General features: G+C 41.2%; 1 protein-coding gene across 1 annotated transcript; it reads right to left on the reverse strand.

Moving 5' to 3' along the window:
* Window positions 1-9,791: 9,791 nt before the first annotated feature.
* Window positions 9,792-15,288, reverse strand: ccdc107 (coiled-coil domain containing 107). Its single transcript, XM_034162997.1, has 6 exons — window positions 14,968-15,288; window positions 12,993-13,207; window positions 12,722-12,791; window positions 12,544-12,634; window positions 11,554-11,663; window positions 9,792-10,245 (listed from the first exon to the last, which is right to left on the reverse strand). Exons 1-6 carry the CDS (start codon window positions 15,110-15,112, stop codon window positions 9,899-9,901), a joined length of 978 nt encoding a protein of 325 aa, XP_034018888.1. The 5' UTR covers window positions 15,113-15,288; the 3' UTR covers window positions 9,792-9,898.
* Between the last annotated feature and the right edge of the window lie 4,020 nt (window positions 15,289-19,308).

Consider the following 19,308-nt stretch of genomic DNA (forward strand, 5'->3'; position numbering starts at 1 on the left):
GATGGGAAGATGCTGAACAACTTTGTGCTGCCTTAAGAAAAAAGTTCTATTATCCCTCAGACTATCACAATGTTATTGATTTCTCCTACTGCCCAGTCAAAGCCATCGATTTAGAAAATAGAAACCAGAGAAGATTGCTGGAGGTGAATATGATCCATTTATCTGATTTCTACTGCATGTTAATTTCTAGAACTTCAGTTAGCACCACATTTGGACACTAACTCTTTTTGTTGAGGGTGGCAAAACTCTTGGGATGTCTTTTGGTGTTTGAAGTTCACCAATACTATAATTTGAGCAACATTTGTTTATCTGACTTTTCCTTGACTCCTTGGTCCTTTGGCCACCCAAGAATTGCACCAAACTTTATACACATGGGGATGTGGGTTCCAGAATTGCTTGGTCAAATTTGCCAGTGGTCATCCATGGGGGGCAAGGTCATGCTGCCTGTCTGTTTGTTGGTCTACTCTTCCCAGGTCCCTTTGCTGATGTCTGTCAATCTTGGTGTGTCAGTTATGGTTGAGAATTCAAGGAATTCATTTTGGCAAACGTCAAGAATGGCACACAATTAGGTGAATTCCAGAATTTCATTTGCAAGGTCAGCCAGAGGTCAGTCATTTCAGTCAAGATCACAGACACTCGGTTCATGTATCAGATTGCCATAGTCCTTACTGTCTTCATGCTTGTGGGTACTATTACCAAGTTTACTCAAGTCCTTGACACACCTACTTCCTGGGGGGATTTATTGATCTGGACGATTTTTGTGAAGCAGTTTTTCTTCACTGGGGTCTTTCACATCTTGTTTCTCAGCCCACTGGTGTGTTGTTTCCTTTTAAGGTCAAGGTCAAGGTTACTTTATTTGTACCAAAAGGTAAATTTGGTTTGGCAGTGCGTCACTCCATTCATAACAATCACATAACACATAAATACCGATAAAAAATACCATAAATATAATAAAAATAAAAATATAAAAATACAATGAGCAGTGCAAGTACAGGCCAATAGCATGGCACTCAGAAGAAAGTCACAAAGCGTGTGCCATCTCAATGCAAAATAGCAGATAAATTAATTAAATATACATTCAAAGTCATCTGTTAAGAACACTAATAGCAGCAGGAATAAAAGTGCTCTTGTAGCGCTTAGTTCTGCAGAAAGGAGCTTTATACCTCCGTCCTGAAGGGAGCAGTTCAAACTGATCAAAAAGAGGATGTGAGGCATCCTTTAGAACTGCCTCAACCAATCTCTGGACCTGCCTCATGTACAGAGAGGTTGGATACAGCTGAGACTCCTCCAATGATTTTGCTCGCCCATTTTACAATCTGATTCAGACTGTTTTTGTTTTTAACTGACAAATTTCCAAACCATGACACCAAACAAAAAGATAAAACAGATTCGATATAACAACGATAAAACATTATTAACAGTGATTTGTCAATGTGAAAGGATGCCAGTTTTCTAAGACAGAACAAGCGCTGGTGACCTTTTTTACACACCACTTCACAGTTTGACTCAAAAGTGAGTTTGTCATCAATAACAGTACCCAGATATTTATAGGTGCTCACAGTTTCTACAGCCTGACCTTTTAGGAGAGTTACTCCATGTTTGTGGGAACCCTTCCTAAAGTCAATGACCATATCTTTAGTCTTCAATACATTCATCTGTAGAAAAGACTTCTCACACCAATCCAAGAAATCATCAACAACAGGACCGTGGCCAACCTCATTGTCCTGTAGCAAGCTGGCAATAACAGTGTCAACTGCATACTTTAGAATAGTCCTCCTATCCCTCCAACTTCTGCAGAGATCAGTGTATAAAATATACACAAGTGGAGAGATAGCACTACCTTGTGGTGACCCGGTGGAGGACTGGGTCTGATCAGACAAGACCCCATTTACTCTAACTTTTTGTGTCCTGTTAGTGAGGAAGCTCAGAATCCAGCCCACAAGATTGCAACTTAGATTAAAATGTTCTAAAAGTCTTGAGGCTAAAATGTGGGGCTGAATTGTGTTAAAAGCAGAAGAAAAGTCAGTGAATAAAAGTCTGGCATGTGCACCTTTCCCTTCAAGGTGTCTGAAAAGTAAGTTCATTAAAGTGACTGTGGCATCCTCGACCCCTCTATTTGGCCTATAGGCAAATTGCATAGGGTCCAAGTTGGCACCTACTTGATTAATAATTTCAGTTCTCACCAATTTCTCAAAGGTTTTCATGACAATGGACGTCAAAGCTATAGGCCTAAAGTCATTTAGAACCTTTGGAGTACAATTTTTGGTGGCAGGGACAACAACAGCATCTTTCCACACATTTGGCATAGTCTGCATTTCCAGAGACATATTAAAAATAAATTGGAAAATAAGACTCAGCTCTTTAGCACAGTTTTTAAGAGGCGACTGCAAACATTATCAGGGCCCTGACTTTTTGGTTTGAGGGCACAAAAAGATTTTTCTACCTCTTTTTGAGAAATAAAAAAGTGCTGACTGTCTTTCACTTTATGCTTTATTTCCTTAATCTCTGAACTGTGATCTGAGATATCAAACCTTGTGTAAAAAGTATTCAGAGCATTTGCAAATTCAACATCTGTCTGGAAGTCCTTCAACAAGGTGATGGATCTGGACTTGGGCTCCTGAAGTCCAGCTGTCGTTTTCATACACGATCAAGCAGATCCAAGATTTTTATTTGTCATCTTTTCCTCTATTTTCCCTGCAAAATCTTTTTTTTCCCTTCTTTCTTTTAAGAAAGAAGAACAAAGAAGTGCCATATAGGCCCAAAGCCCCTTGGTGCCAGTTGCTTATCCCTGGATTCCTTAATGTGACGAGGATGAAAAGTCCATTGCAGATTACGTCTCTAGCCAACCACTTACGGCTGGGTAACCCGGAACAATGCTGACGAAGTGTCTTGTCCATGGGCAGAGACAGCGTGACCGGGAATCAAACCCTGGCCTGGAAAATGGAAGCCAAACTCCCTAACCCACTGAGCTATCTGCACTACCATCTACTTGTACTGCCATTCTTTCCAGATATATAAACTAAACAAAGTATCTGGTTTGTCCACACATTTTGGTCTGTGATGCAACCAGACTTCTCAGTAGTCACCCTTTTGTAACCCGTATCCTCTGCGAGCATCACTCATCTTCCACGATTGGCTGCTTTCCATTTCAGATTCAAATGAACCAGCTGGCGATTTTTGAAATTGGGTGTTACGATCTTTTAATGTTTCACTAACAAGGACATTCATCACAGAAGATGAAGTACTGAGGACTTTCCACTTAGCTGGTAGAGACCGTCCTCGCCTATAAACAGCTGTCCTTGCACTGACTGGCGCACAGAGTAAAAAGCGCCTGTGACCTCACTTTTCTCTGTAATATCGTCACTAAAAATAGAGTGGACAGATTGCTGATCTTTATCGCACACTGGGGGGGGGGGGGGGGGGGGGGGGGGGGGGGGGGGGGGGGGGGGAGGGGGTACTTGGGCACTTTGTTTTCACTGTTAGATATACAAGACCAAGACAGTCAGAAATACAGTTGTATGCAAAAGTTTGGGCACCCCTGATCATTTTCATGATTTTCCTTTATAAATCATTGGTTTTCTGGATCAGAAATTTCAGTTAAATATATCATATAGCAGACAAACACACTGATATTTGGTAAGTGAAATGAAGTTTCTAGTATTTACAGAAAGTGTGCAATAATTATTGAAACAAAATTAGGCAGGTCTATAAATTTGGGCACCCTTGTCATTTTATTGATTTGAATACATTTAGCACTCATTACTGGAACACAAAATTGGTTTGGTCAGTTCATTGACCCTTGACCTTCTTACACAAGTGAATCCAATAATGAGAAAGAGTATTTAAGGTGGCCATTTACAAATGTTTCCCCTCTTTGCATCTCTTCTAATGAGTGGCAACATGGGACCCTCTAAACAACTCTCAAATGACCTGAAAACAAAGATTCTTCAACATCATGGTTTGGGGGAAGGATACAAAAAGCTACCGCAGAGATTTCAGCTGTCAGTTTCCACTGTGAGGAACATAGTGAGGAAATGGAAGACCACAGGCACAGTACTAGTTAAGGCCCGAAGTGGCAGACCAAGAAATATCTCAGATAAGCTGAAGCGAAGGATGGTGAGAACAGTCATAGTCAACCCACAGACCTGCTCCAAAGACCTACAACATGATCTTGCAGCATATAGTGTCTCTGTGCATCATTCAACTATACAGCGCACTTTGCACAAGAAGATGCTGTAATGTGGAGGAAGCCTTTTCTGCATACACAGCACAAACTGAGTTGCTTGAGGTATGCTAAAGCACATTTGGACAAGCCAGCTTCATTTTAGAATAAGGTGCTGTAGACTGAAAGAAAAACTGAGTTATTTGGACATAACAAGGATCGGTATGCATGGCTGAAAAAGAACTCAGCATTCCAAGAAAAGCGCTTGCTACCTACAGTAAAATTTGGAGGTGGTTCCATCATGCTGTAGGGCTGTGTGGCCAGTGCAGGTACTGGGAATCTTGTTAAAGCTGAGGGTCACATGGATTCAAGTCAATATCAGCAGATTCTTGAGGACAATGTTCAAGAATCTGTGACAAAGTTGAAGCTGCACCGGGGCTGGATCTTTCAACAAGACATCCCTAAATGATACTCAAAATCTACTAATGCATTCATGCAGAGGAACAAGTACAACATTCTGGAATGGGCATCTCAGTCTCCAGACCTGAATATTATTGAAAATCTGTGGTGTGATTTTAAGCGGGCTGTCCATATTCAGAAACCTGAGATGTTGTGTAAAGAAGAATGGTCCAAAATACCTTCAACCAGAATCCAGACTCTCATTGGAAGCTATAGGAAGCATTTAAAGGCTGTTATTTCTACAAATGGAGGCTCTACTAAATATTGGTGTATTTTTCCTGTTGGGGTGCCAAAATTTATGCACGTGACTAATTTTGTTTAAAGAATGATTGCACACTTTCTGTAAATCCTATAAACTTCATTTCACTTCTCAATCACTGTGTTTGTCTGCTATATGATATATTTAACTGAAATTGCTGATCCAAACAACTAGTGATTTATAAAGGAAAATCATGGAAATCATCAGGGGTGCCCAAATTTTTACATACCACTGTATAACAAAATACCCAGGGTTCAAACATGGGACCTTCTTGAATTTTAATTGAACAGGAAATCTCTGTCCTACAGAGACTGGGCCCATCCCCCTTTTAAGACAAGAGTCAAAAGAGAATTCTCTGGGATATGTAACTATTTGAAAAAGGACCACGAGCAAATGATTAATTCACAGAAAAAAAAAGAATGATGATTAGCAAACAACAGTGGCCTTCGTGGGCACTGGGACCACGCCGTGGGCAAGAATAAATCACATGCAAAGCAAACCAAAAGGTCTACTTTACATGTGCCTGCTTGAACAAGCCTGGACATGTCCCACTGTGCCAATGTCGATATTTAAAAGGTGTCACGAACAACATGTTAAACATTAATATAGCAGCTACATCTACTTTCTGTGTCAACATTTACTAGCTTAATGGGTTCCTGTGCAAAGAATGAAGCAACACTCATTGAACTTTGGTGCATGACATTTCAGTGTGTGACTGTGCACACATTTAGCGCTTTTATTAGAGGTGGGGGGATCGATACTAATAGCGATAATATCGATACCAATGCTGGTATTGATAATGAACGATCCTCGTGTAAAAAGATTGATACTCAAGCTTTTTTCTCTCCCGCACGCACTCACTGCTGCACACGCAGATTCATCAAAGTCTACTCTCTGTCTGTGTCTGATTGTGATAATAAAGTATTATGTTGTCATGTACAATGTTTGGCGAAATTCTATCCTAGGTCTTTTGGATCCTTTGTATCTATGAAGCTTAAATATCACATCTAAACTCCATTTCACATATTGTAAAGAAGATGCTCCTATCTCTTTTTCAATCCCAATCATGTTTATATATATGCATACGTACATGTGTACGTGTATATGTGTGTGCATATGGGTATGCGTGTATGGGTGTATGCATATGTGTATATGCATATGTGTGTGTATATGTATATATATATATGTATGTACGTGGGTGTGTGTGTATGTATATATATATATACATACACACGTATGTGAGTGCGTGTGTATATATAGACCTACATATTCTATTTCTACCTCATTTCTCATGTCTTGTACTGTTACAAGTATTATTATTATTGCTTATCCTTGCACACACTGTTCGATGAACATTTTCCTCTACTTGCACCCACCTTGTGTGTTGTCTTAAGAGCTGACGTAACGTGAATTTCTCCTCTGTGAGATCAATAAAGTTTTTATCTATCTATCTATCTATGAAACAGTATCGGTATCGATATCGGCAATACTGGGCCTGTATTTACTTGGTATCGGATCAATACCAAAATTCCTGGTATTGCCCACCTCTAGCTTTTATTATATGTTTATAAAGAAACAGCAGTACTTCAAACTCACTGCATAGAGGTTTATTTATTTTTTTCCAAGATGGTAAATGGCTTTCTAGAAATACATTTTAGAAATTTTCAGAGTTGGATGCTAAAAGTTTCTTTGACCAAGAACATGGATAGTCTTACAAACATCTGGCTTCTCCTGTTGTTGAAAGCTGCTAGAGTGGTTAAAAAGCCCCAACTGCTGGTCGTCCTGCTAAATGTGGAGGAGGGAGGGTTGAGAAGGTGTGGCTGAGGAGGGAACCTTTAATCATGTCTTTAAGTTTGGTGCAAGCACGACATCCAGTGGCAGAAAAATCAGTGTGACTTTAAAAAACCACCAAAAAGTAAAACATTATGTTACAAGAAAAATAACTGGAGGATCACTGGTCCTCACCAATATCTTATCAGAATCAAAGATTTCACAGCTGAGCGGGCAATAGTTTTGAAGATACTGATGGAAATTTTTGCAGAGCCGCTCTGACTCATAACCTTGGCAGGGAATACTGTGGAAACACAGTCTTTTCACTGACATACAAAGGCGTGACCTTGTCAGATAGTGATGATGGGAGATTTTTCTGTCCTTTCAATTTGAGCTTTCCGGATCACGCTCTGTGCAGCCTGTGTTTGTGATCCGACAAAGCACAAAAGTCTTGTCTCTGCCTGACGAGACAACAGGCAATCCCGCTGACACTGAAGGCGTGATGAACAAACGGCCACTCGATCGATCGCTTCTCTGAAAACTTCATTTTGGCAGTAATCAAGAATGAAAGGTGAATCATTTGTACACTTCTTTTAACAAACAATCCTAGACTTTTGCACTGTGATTGACATGTTTTGCATGAAAAAAGCCCTACACCGTAAATTTTTGTTACACTGACCCTGCAATGAATGCATGTGGTCCCATTCAAAATGGTGCAGAATCAAGTTGATCGATTAGTTGATTATTTTGGTGCACTGTACCTGTCTAAATCCTGTCCTTTAACTATTATAATTTATCTAAAGAGGAGAGAACTGCAACACTCCAGAGTAATTACATTGATCATAAACTTTTTAAAAGTTCATAATATTACTTTGTCGGTGGATGCAGGGAATCCTGCTGTGCTGGTTCTGTTGGACCTCACAGCAGCCTTTGATACTGTGGATCACACAGTACTTGTTTCCCGGTTGGAACATTTTATTGGCATTCATGGTATTGCACTTGAGTGGTTTAGATCATATTTGGCTGAAAGGAGCTTTTCTGTCATGATTGGGGACCTTTCCTCATCAACTGCTCCTCTGTGCTGTGGAGTGCCGCAGGGATCTGTCCTTGGGCCGATTCTATTTTCTTTGTACATTCTGCCATTGGGGTCAATTATAACCCAGCACAACCTGTCCTTTCATTGTTATGCAGATGATCTGCAAATCTATCTGCCTGTGAGGACTAATGGGAGTGATGCTTTGTCATCATTATTTAATTGTATTCGTGATGTGAAGCAGTGGCTGTCCCGAAACTTCCTTTACCTGAATGATGGTAAAACTGAGATCATGGTGTTTGAGCGCACTGGCAGACCAAATGCGGTAACACCAAATTTTGGTGCTTTGGCTAACTATGTAAAACCAGCTGTCAAGAATTTGGGAGTGATATTTGACAGCTGTTTGAGGTTCGATCAACAGATAAATTCTGTTGTCAAAGCTAGTTTTTTCCAACTTCGCCTCTTGGCTAAAATAAAGCACTTTCTCAGTAGACGTGATCTTGAGACAGCCATTCATGCTTTCATCAGCTCCAGACTTGATTATTGTAATGTACTTTATGTGGGCATTAATCAGTCGTCTCTTGCGCGTCTCCAGTTGGTGCAGAATGCTCTTGCTCGTCTTTTGACAAACACTTCTAGACGTGAGCATATTGCGCCCATCCTATACTCACTCCACTGGCTTCCAGTTTGTTTTAGAATTGATTTTAAAATTTTAATGTTTGTTTTTAAAGCTATTTATGGCCTTGCACCTCCCTACTTGTCTGAAATTTTAACTTTGCGCACCTACAGTAGGACGTTAAGGGCGTCTGGCCAGCTTTACTTAGATGTTCCAAGGTCAAGATATAAACGCTGGGGTGATCATGCTTTCGCGGTAGCTGGCCCCAGACTGTGGAATGAGCTACCTCTTGAGTTACGTACTATTCCTGACCTAGCACTTTTTAAATCTAAGTTAAAGACTTATTTATTTAAACTGGCTTTTAACACTTAGTGGGGAGGTGACATGTTCTGTTATTTTTGTTTTTTTTTTATGTGTTGTTTTAAAATTTTATTTTATATGTGTTTTATTTTGTAAATTTGTGTTTTTAATGTTAAGCACTTTGGACACCAGTCGGTGCTGTAAAGCGCTTTATAAATAAATGTTGATTGATTGATTAGCGAGACGGCCAGTTGATGTCTTTCGGTTGAATCTGGCTGTTCAGATCCACATTGTGATGCTCTTCCTGACATGACTCTGCTTCTCCGCTCCGCTTCTGAGATCTAACAGGATCAAGTCTACACAAACCAGGATGACTGCATTTAACAAGGACAATACACACCTGAACCACACATTGTTAAAACAGGAAGTTTTGGTTCAGATGGTGGCTTAAAAAGTCAGGTTTTGTGGCACCACAGTTTAATTTCATACAAATTGTTTCAGTTTAGCCAGTTATAACTGGGTGCGTCTACAGTTCAATAATCCATCTCTCTCTCCGCCCGTCTTTTTCCATTGTTAAAGGCAAAATAAAACCCAATTTGTCCTTGTCGCTGTATCAAGCAGAAAAAGTTGAAGATTTGTAACTTTTGATGTATGGAATTTTCAATCATCCACTCACTGAAAACAATGAAACATCCAGATTTCCGTCTGCTGCTTCCAGCCAACATGTGAATGCAGCATAATTCTGTTTTGGGAGAGAACAATAAGGTGTGTGATTTCAGCCTAAAACTTTCCATAATTAGTCTAAAAGCACAACTGCAGAGCCGGTCTGCTGTGTGGCGCCTGATCCTGTCAGATCTCAGAAGCTAAGCGGTGTGGGGTCTGGTTAGTATTTGGATGAGAGACCTCTTCGGACCACCAGGGGCTGTGTGTGTGTTTCGCCGGGTAAAACTGGAGTTGCATCAGGAAGGGCATCCAGCGTAAAACTTGTGCCAAAAACCAATGCGTGTCTGCTGTGGCAACCCCAAACAAAACGGGAGCAGCCGACATGACAACAACAAGTCTGAAAGCACAACTCATCCACAAAAGGCGACAGTATAATGTAAACAACCCGAACCATGATTTGATTTCAGCCCGATTCCAACCACCTGTTTTGTGCTGTGCTTTGTATTTGTGTTACTGTTTTTGATAGAACTTTGAAAATGCAGTTCAAATATTTTAAAACTATGCAGTATCTTGGAGTGAAAGACTTTCAGATAATAAATAATGTCAGCAGTAGAAATTAGAAGACCTACAATGAGTTCATTCAAGCCTGTTGCGTCGCCTGAGGCCGGGTGCACGCTGCTCCGCCTCAATCTCTTCAATGTTTACGTCTTCACAGTCTTCTAACGACGGTATGAGCTCAGCGTCCGCTAAACCTTCCTCATCTTCCATGTTTCCCTCATCCTGTGTCTGCCTGTCGGTCTTCTCTGGTGTCACCTCCATCATCTCCTGACCTGCTGCATCTTCACCTTTGGCTTCCACATGCTCAGACGCCTCCACCGGTTCTTCACAAACCTGCTGGTCCACCGGAGGAGGACCTGCTTTTGGGGTGTCCTTCACCCCCAGAGACTCAATGAGGTCATCCAGATTTCCCTCACAGGATGCGTCTAAAAAGAGACAAAACAGATAATGAATTATTCAGATCAGACAATGTGGTTGCTTTTACACCGACTTCAATCCAATGTGGTGCAGAGGTAGACCATGGGTCAAACAAGAGGCGAGTGTCTGTTACAAAAGGATGATCTTTGTGCTTCAATCTGCATTAATTTATGATCAAGATCAAAGTTTCTCCATGTAATGTAGAGTTGCGCCAGGAAGGGCATCTGGCATAAACCTTGTGCCAATTCAACATGCAGATCCACCTGGGAGTTACTGTGGCAACCCTGAGTGCAAACAAGGGAAGCTGAAGGAAATTAAGCATGATCTTCTAATCAATGATGACTGATAAGAAACAAAGATCAGGACCAGAAATCAGCAATATGAGCCAGGATTAATAGTGAATGTTCAGGATCCCATGGTGTACTCTGATCCAGGTCTGGTTGACAGGGTTTTTTTTTTTGGAGGGGGGGACTGAAATGGGGCAGCATGGTGACTGCTGCTGCCTCACAGCAAGAAGGTCATGGGATTGATTCTCACCTGTGGGTCTTTCTGCGTGGAGTTTGTGTGCTCTCCCTGTGTTTGTGTGGGTTCCCTCCAGAAAACTTTAAATTGTCAGCGTGCGTGTGAATGTGTTTGTCTATATGTGGCCCTGCGACAGACTGGTGTCTGGTCCATGGTGTACCCCACCTCACGCCCTATGACAGCTGGGATAGGCTCCAGCTCTAACCACCCCCCCCCATATCCTGATCTAGGATAAGCGGTTGAAGGTGTGTGTGTGTCCTTGGCAGCAGTATGAGCTCTCTTAACAAATGAGAAAGTTTTGCTTTCTGGAGTTAAACTAAACGCGTAGCATTGAGTTATAGTGAGGAATCACACATGTATCAGATCACATTTCAAATCATTGTAGCTCATGACTTATGTGCTTTTTTTGTAGAGTCTGATTTGTATAAACAAACAATCAGGCTTCAAAGCACAACAGCAGTCAATTTGCCTATTGACACTGCAACCTTTACATAATAATGGATCAGCTGAAAACAAAAGGGCTTGGCAGCATCAGTTTACTAGTTTGCATAAAATATATCAAGTCTGGAAAATGATATTCCATGTAGAAGCTCAAACCAAATATTTGTTCTCTCTCTCTCTAAAAAAAAAAAAAAAAAAAAAAGCAAAAACACCATATCTGGATGACAAATAAATCCACACAAAACTGATTTTTGTTCAATCACAAGTAGTGCGAGATCTTCTGAAAGTTGTGTCCCAGTCTGAAAGACAACACTGAATTTCAAACTCTCTGTGACTTTTTGGTTCCAGGTTACCATGGATGTTGAGGGGTGGACAGTCCATTCCTCTCTTCTTCATCAGGTAGCGGATGGTCTGCAGTTGGCTCATGATTTCATTCTTCTGATCTTTGGCCACTGACTTCACACTGCAGAAAGAAAACAGTGTAAACTAAACATGCTACAGTTCTAGAAGCCACATTTTTCCATGTGTGATAAAAGACTGAAAGCCACAGTCTTCCAAAAACCAACCAGCAAAAACACACTACTGAAAGCTTCTCAGGCTGCACCTAAACTGTGGCGATAGATCCATCATCAAAGTGAGGCTGATTTACACTACAAAAACAGATACACAGACTCCCCCAAAAGCACTGAACAACAAGACCAATCCACTCATTTTTAATGTACACTGAAGACATTTGGGTTTAAGATAAAAAGATGAAAGTGAGAAAACTGTTTAGAACAGTGGTGGCCAACGCCAGTCCAGAAAGGGCCAAGAGGATCTTTGCAACCACTGACTCAACCAGGTGGTTTCACTGATGACCTCATCCCATTGTCTTTGGACACCACTGGTTTAGAACATCAGCTGTGATTCCTTGGTTTCTGCATTCTATGATCGCAGATTTTTGGATGAGCAAAAAGGAAACCAAAACTTGATATTTGGTTGTACAAGTATGTAGGGACTGAGTGAATAGAATAGGAGATGCAGGTGTTGATGGGAAGCTGCCGTCTCAAAGGTTTTTATAGTTCAGTTACAGTTCCTCAAGTCTGATTGGTTGTCAACATAACTGAAGGATGAAGAAGCTTTGTGACTTACTGAACGTTTGGCTAATGGTGGTAACATCCCATATTTTTGGAGAACACAAAACAGTGAACATTATGTATTTGTACATTTCTTTCCACTATTTATAACAGATGAAAAGAGAGACAGCTATCTGAGAAAACACCTTTTGGGACCATAAATGTTTAATCAAAAGCTTAAACAGAGGCACATGCATGTACCAGGAAACCACAGTCTTCACCACTCACCAGTTCGTAAGAGGGTCCAGCTGTGTTAGGATGGAGTTGAGCATTTTTTCTGTCTGAGCAAGCCTTTGTTCCAGTTCATTCAACTGGTTCTCTGCACAATTCAAAAACAATTTCTCATGGGATTCAAATGCAGCCCGACCAAAGAAACCACAGCTAAACAAATAGAAATCTGACACACCTGCTTCTACTGACTTTTTAGCACCTTTCACAAATTTGTCCTTTTGAGCCTGGTCATCTGAAGACTTGATCTGTGAGTTAAAGATAACAAAAAAACATTTTGTGCCATCTAATCAAAGTCAAATCAAGATAAATAAAACAAATAAGATAAATTACAAGTACTCACACATAATATGACCAACAGGGGGTTCAGGACATGTGTGTGCTACCCAGCACCCCTTGTTGAATACACATCTTCCATGAAGCCATGTGTTGCTTTCGTCTTTGCTTACCTTCAGAAATTTGTAAGCTGCAAACACACCGACCCCGATGGCATAAAGCGGCATCAGTGTGAACACGTAACCCTTGTTGTTGTTAGATTTGTACTTGTCACTCTTCAACTCTTGCTCCATTAGCTTTTTCATCTGCTGCACATTCTCGGGACTCTGAGGTGATCCAGGGGCGTTCAGACTGACAGGTTGACCTCTGACCGCACCTGGACCTGGACCTGGTGCCACAAATAAAACATGTGAAGACCAGTCACAGAACAGCATGGCTTAAACAGGAATAAGTATTAATGCAGACTGCAAGGTGCATCAGAAAAGTGAGAAGAATTGTACAACTGCAAATAAACCTCATCTGGATAATAATTTACGCAAATTAGTAATTTTCAATGACCTGTGAGACAAATTCTGATTCACGCTGTGACAGCTGCAACTGTGACGCTAAAGATGGTAAGAATTCAGACTTTGGGGGAATATACACTAAAAATGAATAACTATACAACAATTTAAAACTATTTTTAGCATTGTGTCTGTGTGGATGCTTTCACCTCCAAATTCAAGAGGTTTTGATTAAATGTACCTTTTAAAACAGGTCAACGTGTAAATTCCATTAAGTATTGAAATGCTAATGTTGAAAATGCTTGTTTTTTTTTTTACATCTGCATTTTGATACGGTACCATCCAAGTACTAACTGGGAACCACACTACTTATCTTCTGATATCAGGCCTGCACAGAGCAAACTGGCTGTGAAGCTGCAGAAGAGGAAACTGACAAATTTCAAACTCAGAACTTAAGGTTTGGGTAAAGGCTAGTATATGAAGCATGACACTGGATAGTTCAAACAAATATGGGTGTTGTTCGCTGCTTGACATAAATTACATTAAGTCCAAAACATATAGGATATCCCAAAAATGTACAACTTTTAAAATGCTTTGTTTGATCCTTAAAAAGCAGTCATTTTGTCACTAATGCTTCATTTCTTGTTGCAGAGACCCTGAAGTTTATTTTGATACCAAGCAAGCGCCAGGAAAAATGCCAAGACTAACCATACAACAACAGACAAAACTTATTGAACTTTGGCACCACCTTAAGGAAAACATCCTTCGAGAAATGCATAACATTCCTGAAAAATGTTTCCCAAAGTAATGGAGAACACGACAACGTATTTGCAGGCAGTAACTGAACAAAGTGGCACCTATGTTGAACAAGTCTAAAAGAAAACCACACCTTACACCAAAATGTAAATTTTGGTGGCAATTTTGACATTAGTACAATAAACTTCAACCTTCCATATATCTATTTTAAAAACGGATATGTTAAGACCATCTTCTTTGTAGATGAAAAGTTGGTTATTTTTTCTGGAACATCCCATACTGAGTTGGACATGCTCGTGTTTCCCTCCTCTGACTTCTCTAGAGAAAACTGGTTATATAAAAGTGACGATTTGTATTAAAAATAACTAATCCTTTAAGGGTGTATAAATGCATCGTGAATCGGATAATTATATTGCTTTTTTTTAAAGATTACTATAAAAAGTTAAGACTGCATGGGATAAATGACCTCTTGCAAAAGAATCAGAAATGATCATTAAATGTGGAAACAGGGAGCAGATGACGTCAAGGGTTACAATTCATACTTCTTTAAAAAAAAATTATGCTCTTTAAAAGTTAACACATTCACCACAGATTACTGTCTACATTAGTCTGAACAGTGGCGGAAATTATGTATCAAATGTACAATTCGTGAAGATCTACACTTTGCCATAAAGGCGCACTTGACTGTGATGAGACAAATGGTTATACCCACTGATAAGATATTTTAAATGCTTAGAACCCGTGGAAATAGTGAAAAACGGCAGTCAAATCTCTAATCACAAGACAGTTTAATGACTTTTCGATGAGAAGATGTTCTATCATTTGGAAGAAGCGCCACGCTGACTATTAACATTTACCCCATCTCCATCACAGCTGTGAAATGTTTTACCCTTTCTGCTGTAGCGGGGTCCAAAGCGGGCTTCCGTGGACCCGGTTCCGTTGCTGCTGAGCCCGAACATTCTGGGCAGAACCACGAACATGAAGAGCACCGCCGTGAAGGCTAACACGACCTGCTGCGAGGTGGACAAAACCATCCTGTCCTCCCGTCGAAACGCCAAAAATACAGCCAGCAGCCGCGCGGAAACACACAAAAACAGCACAAAGAACCGAACACGATACTACCAGGACGTTTCAGTGAAAATAAAATACAAAAATAAAACCGTAAACAAATGTCTTGTCTCTGCTCTGCCGCTTCCGCTGCGACTTCTTCTTCTTCTTCTACGACTTTAATGGAATGTTAGGGTACGCAAACATAAAGTGTGCTTCCGGGAGGATACTTTTCACAATAAGACTCCGCTGCGCTGCCATAGAAACAAAATATCCGGTAGCAGTAATAATAATTTAAAAATAACAATGATAATAAACATAATAAATAGTTTTAGTTACTTCACATATAGATGCTGCGTGTGATTTACTTCATCAATATGCATATGTCGCGGACATGAATGAGCGAAGCTCGTTCAAGTTCAAGTTCAAGTAATTTTATTGTTATTTCAACCATATATACAGTGAAACAAAACAACGTTCCTTCAGGACCAACGGTACTACAAAGAATATTATTATGGTTTATCACGATAAACAATAATAAATACAGGTAGGCAGTAAAGTGTGGTTGTGACCATTTTTTTTTAGAACGTGAAAATCATAGTAGCAGTTATTGACCATAAACATTGCACTCTTAAGATGAGACTGTGTGTGTGTGTGTGTTCAGTCCAGTCACTGAAATATGTGTGACTGTTCAGACCAGACTCTGGTTGTTAAGGAGTCTGATTATTTGGGGGAAGAAGCTGTTGCACAGTCTGGACGTGAGGGCCCGGATGCTTTGGTACCTTTTTCCAGACGGTAGGTTGCTTTGCGGATGCAGCGTGTGGTGTAAATGTCTGTGATGGTAGGAAGAGAGACACCGATTATCTTCTCAGCCGTCCTCACTACTCGCTGCAGGGACTTGCGATCTGATACGGTGCAGTTCCCAAACCAGGCAGTGATACAGCTGTTCAGGATGCTCTCAATGGTTCCTCTGTAGAATGTGGTGAGGATGGGAGGTAGGAGATGTGCCTTCTTCAGCCTTTGCAGGAAGTAGAGATGCTGCTGGGCTTTCTTGGTTATGGTGCTGGTGTTGAGGGACCAGGTGAGATCCTCTGCCAGGTGAACTTCAAGAAACTTGATGTTCTTGACGATCTCCACAGCAGAGCCATCGATGTGCAGTGGAGAATGATGATGCCTTGTCCTTCTGAAGTCAACAACCATTTCTTTGGTCTTGTCTACGTTCAGAGACAGGTTGTTGGTTCTGCACCAGTCCATTAACCGTAGAACTTCCTCTCTGTATGCTGACTCGTCATTCTTGCTGATGAGACCCACCACAGTCGTATCATCTGCAAACTTGATGATGTGGTTCGAGCTGTGCATTGCTGCACAGTCGGGAGTCAGCAAAGTGAACAGCAGTGGACTGAGCACACAGCCCTGGGGGGCCCCAGTACTCAGTATAGTGGTGCTGGAGATGTTATGTCCGATCCGCACTGACTGAGGTCTCCCAGTCAGGAAGTCCAGGATCCAGTTACAGAGGGAAGTGTTCAGGCCCAGTAGGTTCAGCTTCCTGATCAGGTGCTGGGGAATGATTGTGTTGAATGCTGAACTAAAGTCTATGAACAGCATTCGAACATAAGTGTCTCTGTTGTCCAGATGGGTGAGCGCCAGGTGAAGGGTGGTGGATATGGCATTGTCCGTTGAGCAGTTGGGACGGTACGCAAACTGCAGAGGGTTTAGTGAAGGAGGCAGCAGGGTCTTGATGTGCCTCATGACAAGCCTCTCGAAGCACTTCATGATGATGGATGTGAGTGCGACGGGACGGTAGTCATTGAGGCAGGACACTGAAGACTTCTTTGGCACAGGTATGATGGTGGTTGCCTTGAGACACTTTGGGATGGTGGCACTGCTCAGGGAGATGTTGAAGATGTCAGTGCAGACATCTGTTAGCTGGTCTGCACATTCCCTGAGCACTCTACCAGGAATGTTGTCTGGTCCAGCAGCTTTCTGTGGGTCAACTCTGCGTAGAGTTTTCCTCACGTCAGCTGCTGTAAGGCACAACACCTGGTCGTCAGGAGGAGGGGTGGTCTTCCTCGCTGCCACACTGTTCTGTGTCTCGAACCGAGCGTAGAAGTCATTCAGCGCATCTGGAAGGGAGGCATCACTGTCACAGGCAGGTGGTGTTTCCCTGTAGTTGGTGATGGCCTGGATGCCCTGCCACATGCGCCGTGTGTCCCCGCTGTCTCTGAAGTGGCTGTGGATGCTCTCACCGTGTGCGCGCTTTGCCTCTCTGATGGCTCGGGACAGTTTGGCCCTTGCTTTTTTTAGAGCTGCCTTGTCTCCTGCTTTGAAGGCAGAGTCTCTAGCCTTCAGCAGAGCACGCACCTCTGCAGTCATCCACGGCTTCTGACTGGGACGTGCGATGATGGTCTTGGAGACAGTCACATCATCTATGCACTTGCTGATGTAGCTGGTCACAGATGAAGTGTACTCCTCCAAGTCTATGGAGTTACTGTAGGTTGCATCTCACCATGTCATTTAGGTCCTTCAGACTTTATTTTGAGTAAATGCTTCAGCAGAGCATTAGCATAGCAAAAACCTTTCAGACCCCCCGCCTTTTTAAGCATTTTACTTATTTTGCCTTTCAGCTTCTGGGGGGGGGGCTCATCCCCCATACCCTCCACCTTTTTAAGCATTTTTCTTTTTTTGCTTTTCAGCTGATCCCCCTAATTACAGCCTTCTTACCCCCTGCCACTTTAAGCATTTTTTAAAATGTAGATGTAAATTAATATTTAAAGTTTTCAGCTAGTTGACAGTAGGGCTGCACAATATGGCCAAATTATCGTATCTCAATATTGTCATATAAATTGTCATGTAAATGTCACTTATATACATGCTGTCCATATTCTTATAGTGTTAGATGTTAAACTTTGAAACAAAAATATATCTACTGATAATACATTAATGACATGAGTAACAACATGTGTTTTCATACAAAGACACATTACAAACTCTAATCATTACACATTCCAACCTGATAACAGACAAAGAATACTCAACAAGGACTGATCACTCTCTCCTGATGCAGATTTCTGCAGCTAATTTGTGCTTCAATATCAATGGGTTCTTGGAGTAAATGGTGCCTCATGTCTGAGACCCTATAAGAGAGAATAATACCCCACCTCTTGTCAACAGTTTGATGGATGACATCACAGCCAATCAGAATAGACTACATCACTAAGCCCCGCCCCAACCTCTCCCCTAATCCCGCTCCCTATGACGTGTCACATCCAATCAGAATCGACTACGTCACTAAGCCCTGCCCCTAACCCCTCCCTAATCCCCGCCCCTATGACGTGTCACAGCCAATCAGTGTGAGCCCGCCCCTAACCCCTAACCCCATACACTTGCTACCTACAGTAAAATTTGGAGGTGGTTCCATCATGCTGTGTGGCCAGTGCAGGTACTGGGAATGTTGTTAAATTTGAGGGTCACATGGATTCCAGTCAATATCAGCAGATGTTCAAGAATCAGTGACAAAGTTGACGTTGCGCCGGGGCTGGATCTTTCAACAAGACAACGACCCTAAACACTGCTCAAAATCTACTAAGGCATGCATGCAGAGGAACAAGTATAATGTTCTGGAATGGCCATCCCAGTCCCCAGACCTGAATATTATTGAAAATCTGTGGTGTGATTTTAAGCGGGCTGTCCATGCTCGGAAACCAACAAACCTGAGATGTTTTGTAAAGAAGAATGGTCCATAATACCTTCAACCAGAATACAGACTCTCATTGGAAGCTATGGGAAGCATTTAGAGACTTATTTCTGCAAAAGGAGGATCCAGACGCGGTTTTTGATACAAACTTCAACTTTGTCACTAATTCATGAACATTGTTCTCAAGAATCTGCTGATAATTGACTGGAATCCATGTGACCCTCAACTTTAACAAGATTCCCAGTACCTGCACTGGCCACACAGCATGATGGCACATATATATATATATATATATATATATATATATATATATATATATATATATATATGATTGTGAAAATGTTTTAGGCACATTTAATGCATCATGAAAAAATAAAAAATTCTGATAATCTGATAAATATTTACAAATAAATTTAATGTGTGATGAAATTCAACTTTAATGATGATATGAAAATTGAGTGTGACTTATGTGTGATTTTTGGTATATAA

This window comes from Thalassophryne amazonica, chromosome 22 (assembly GCF_902500255.1).
Source record: "Thalassophryne amazonica chromosome 22, fThaAma1.1, whole genome shotgun sequence".
Lineage (NCBI taxonomy): Eukaryota > Metazoa > Chordata > Actinopteri > Batrachoidiformes > Batrachoididae > Thalassophryne > Thalassophryne amazonica.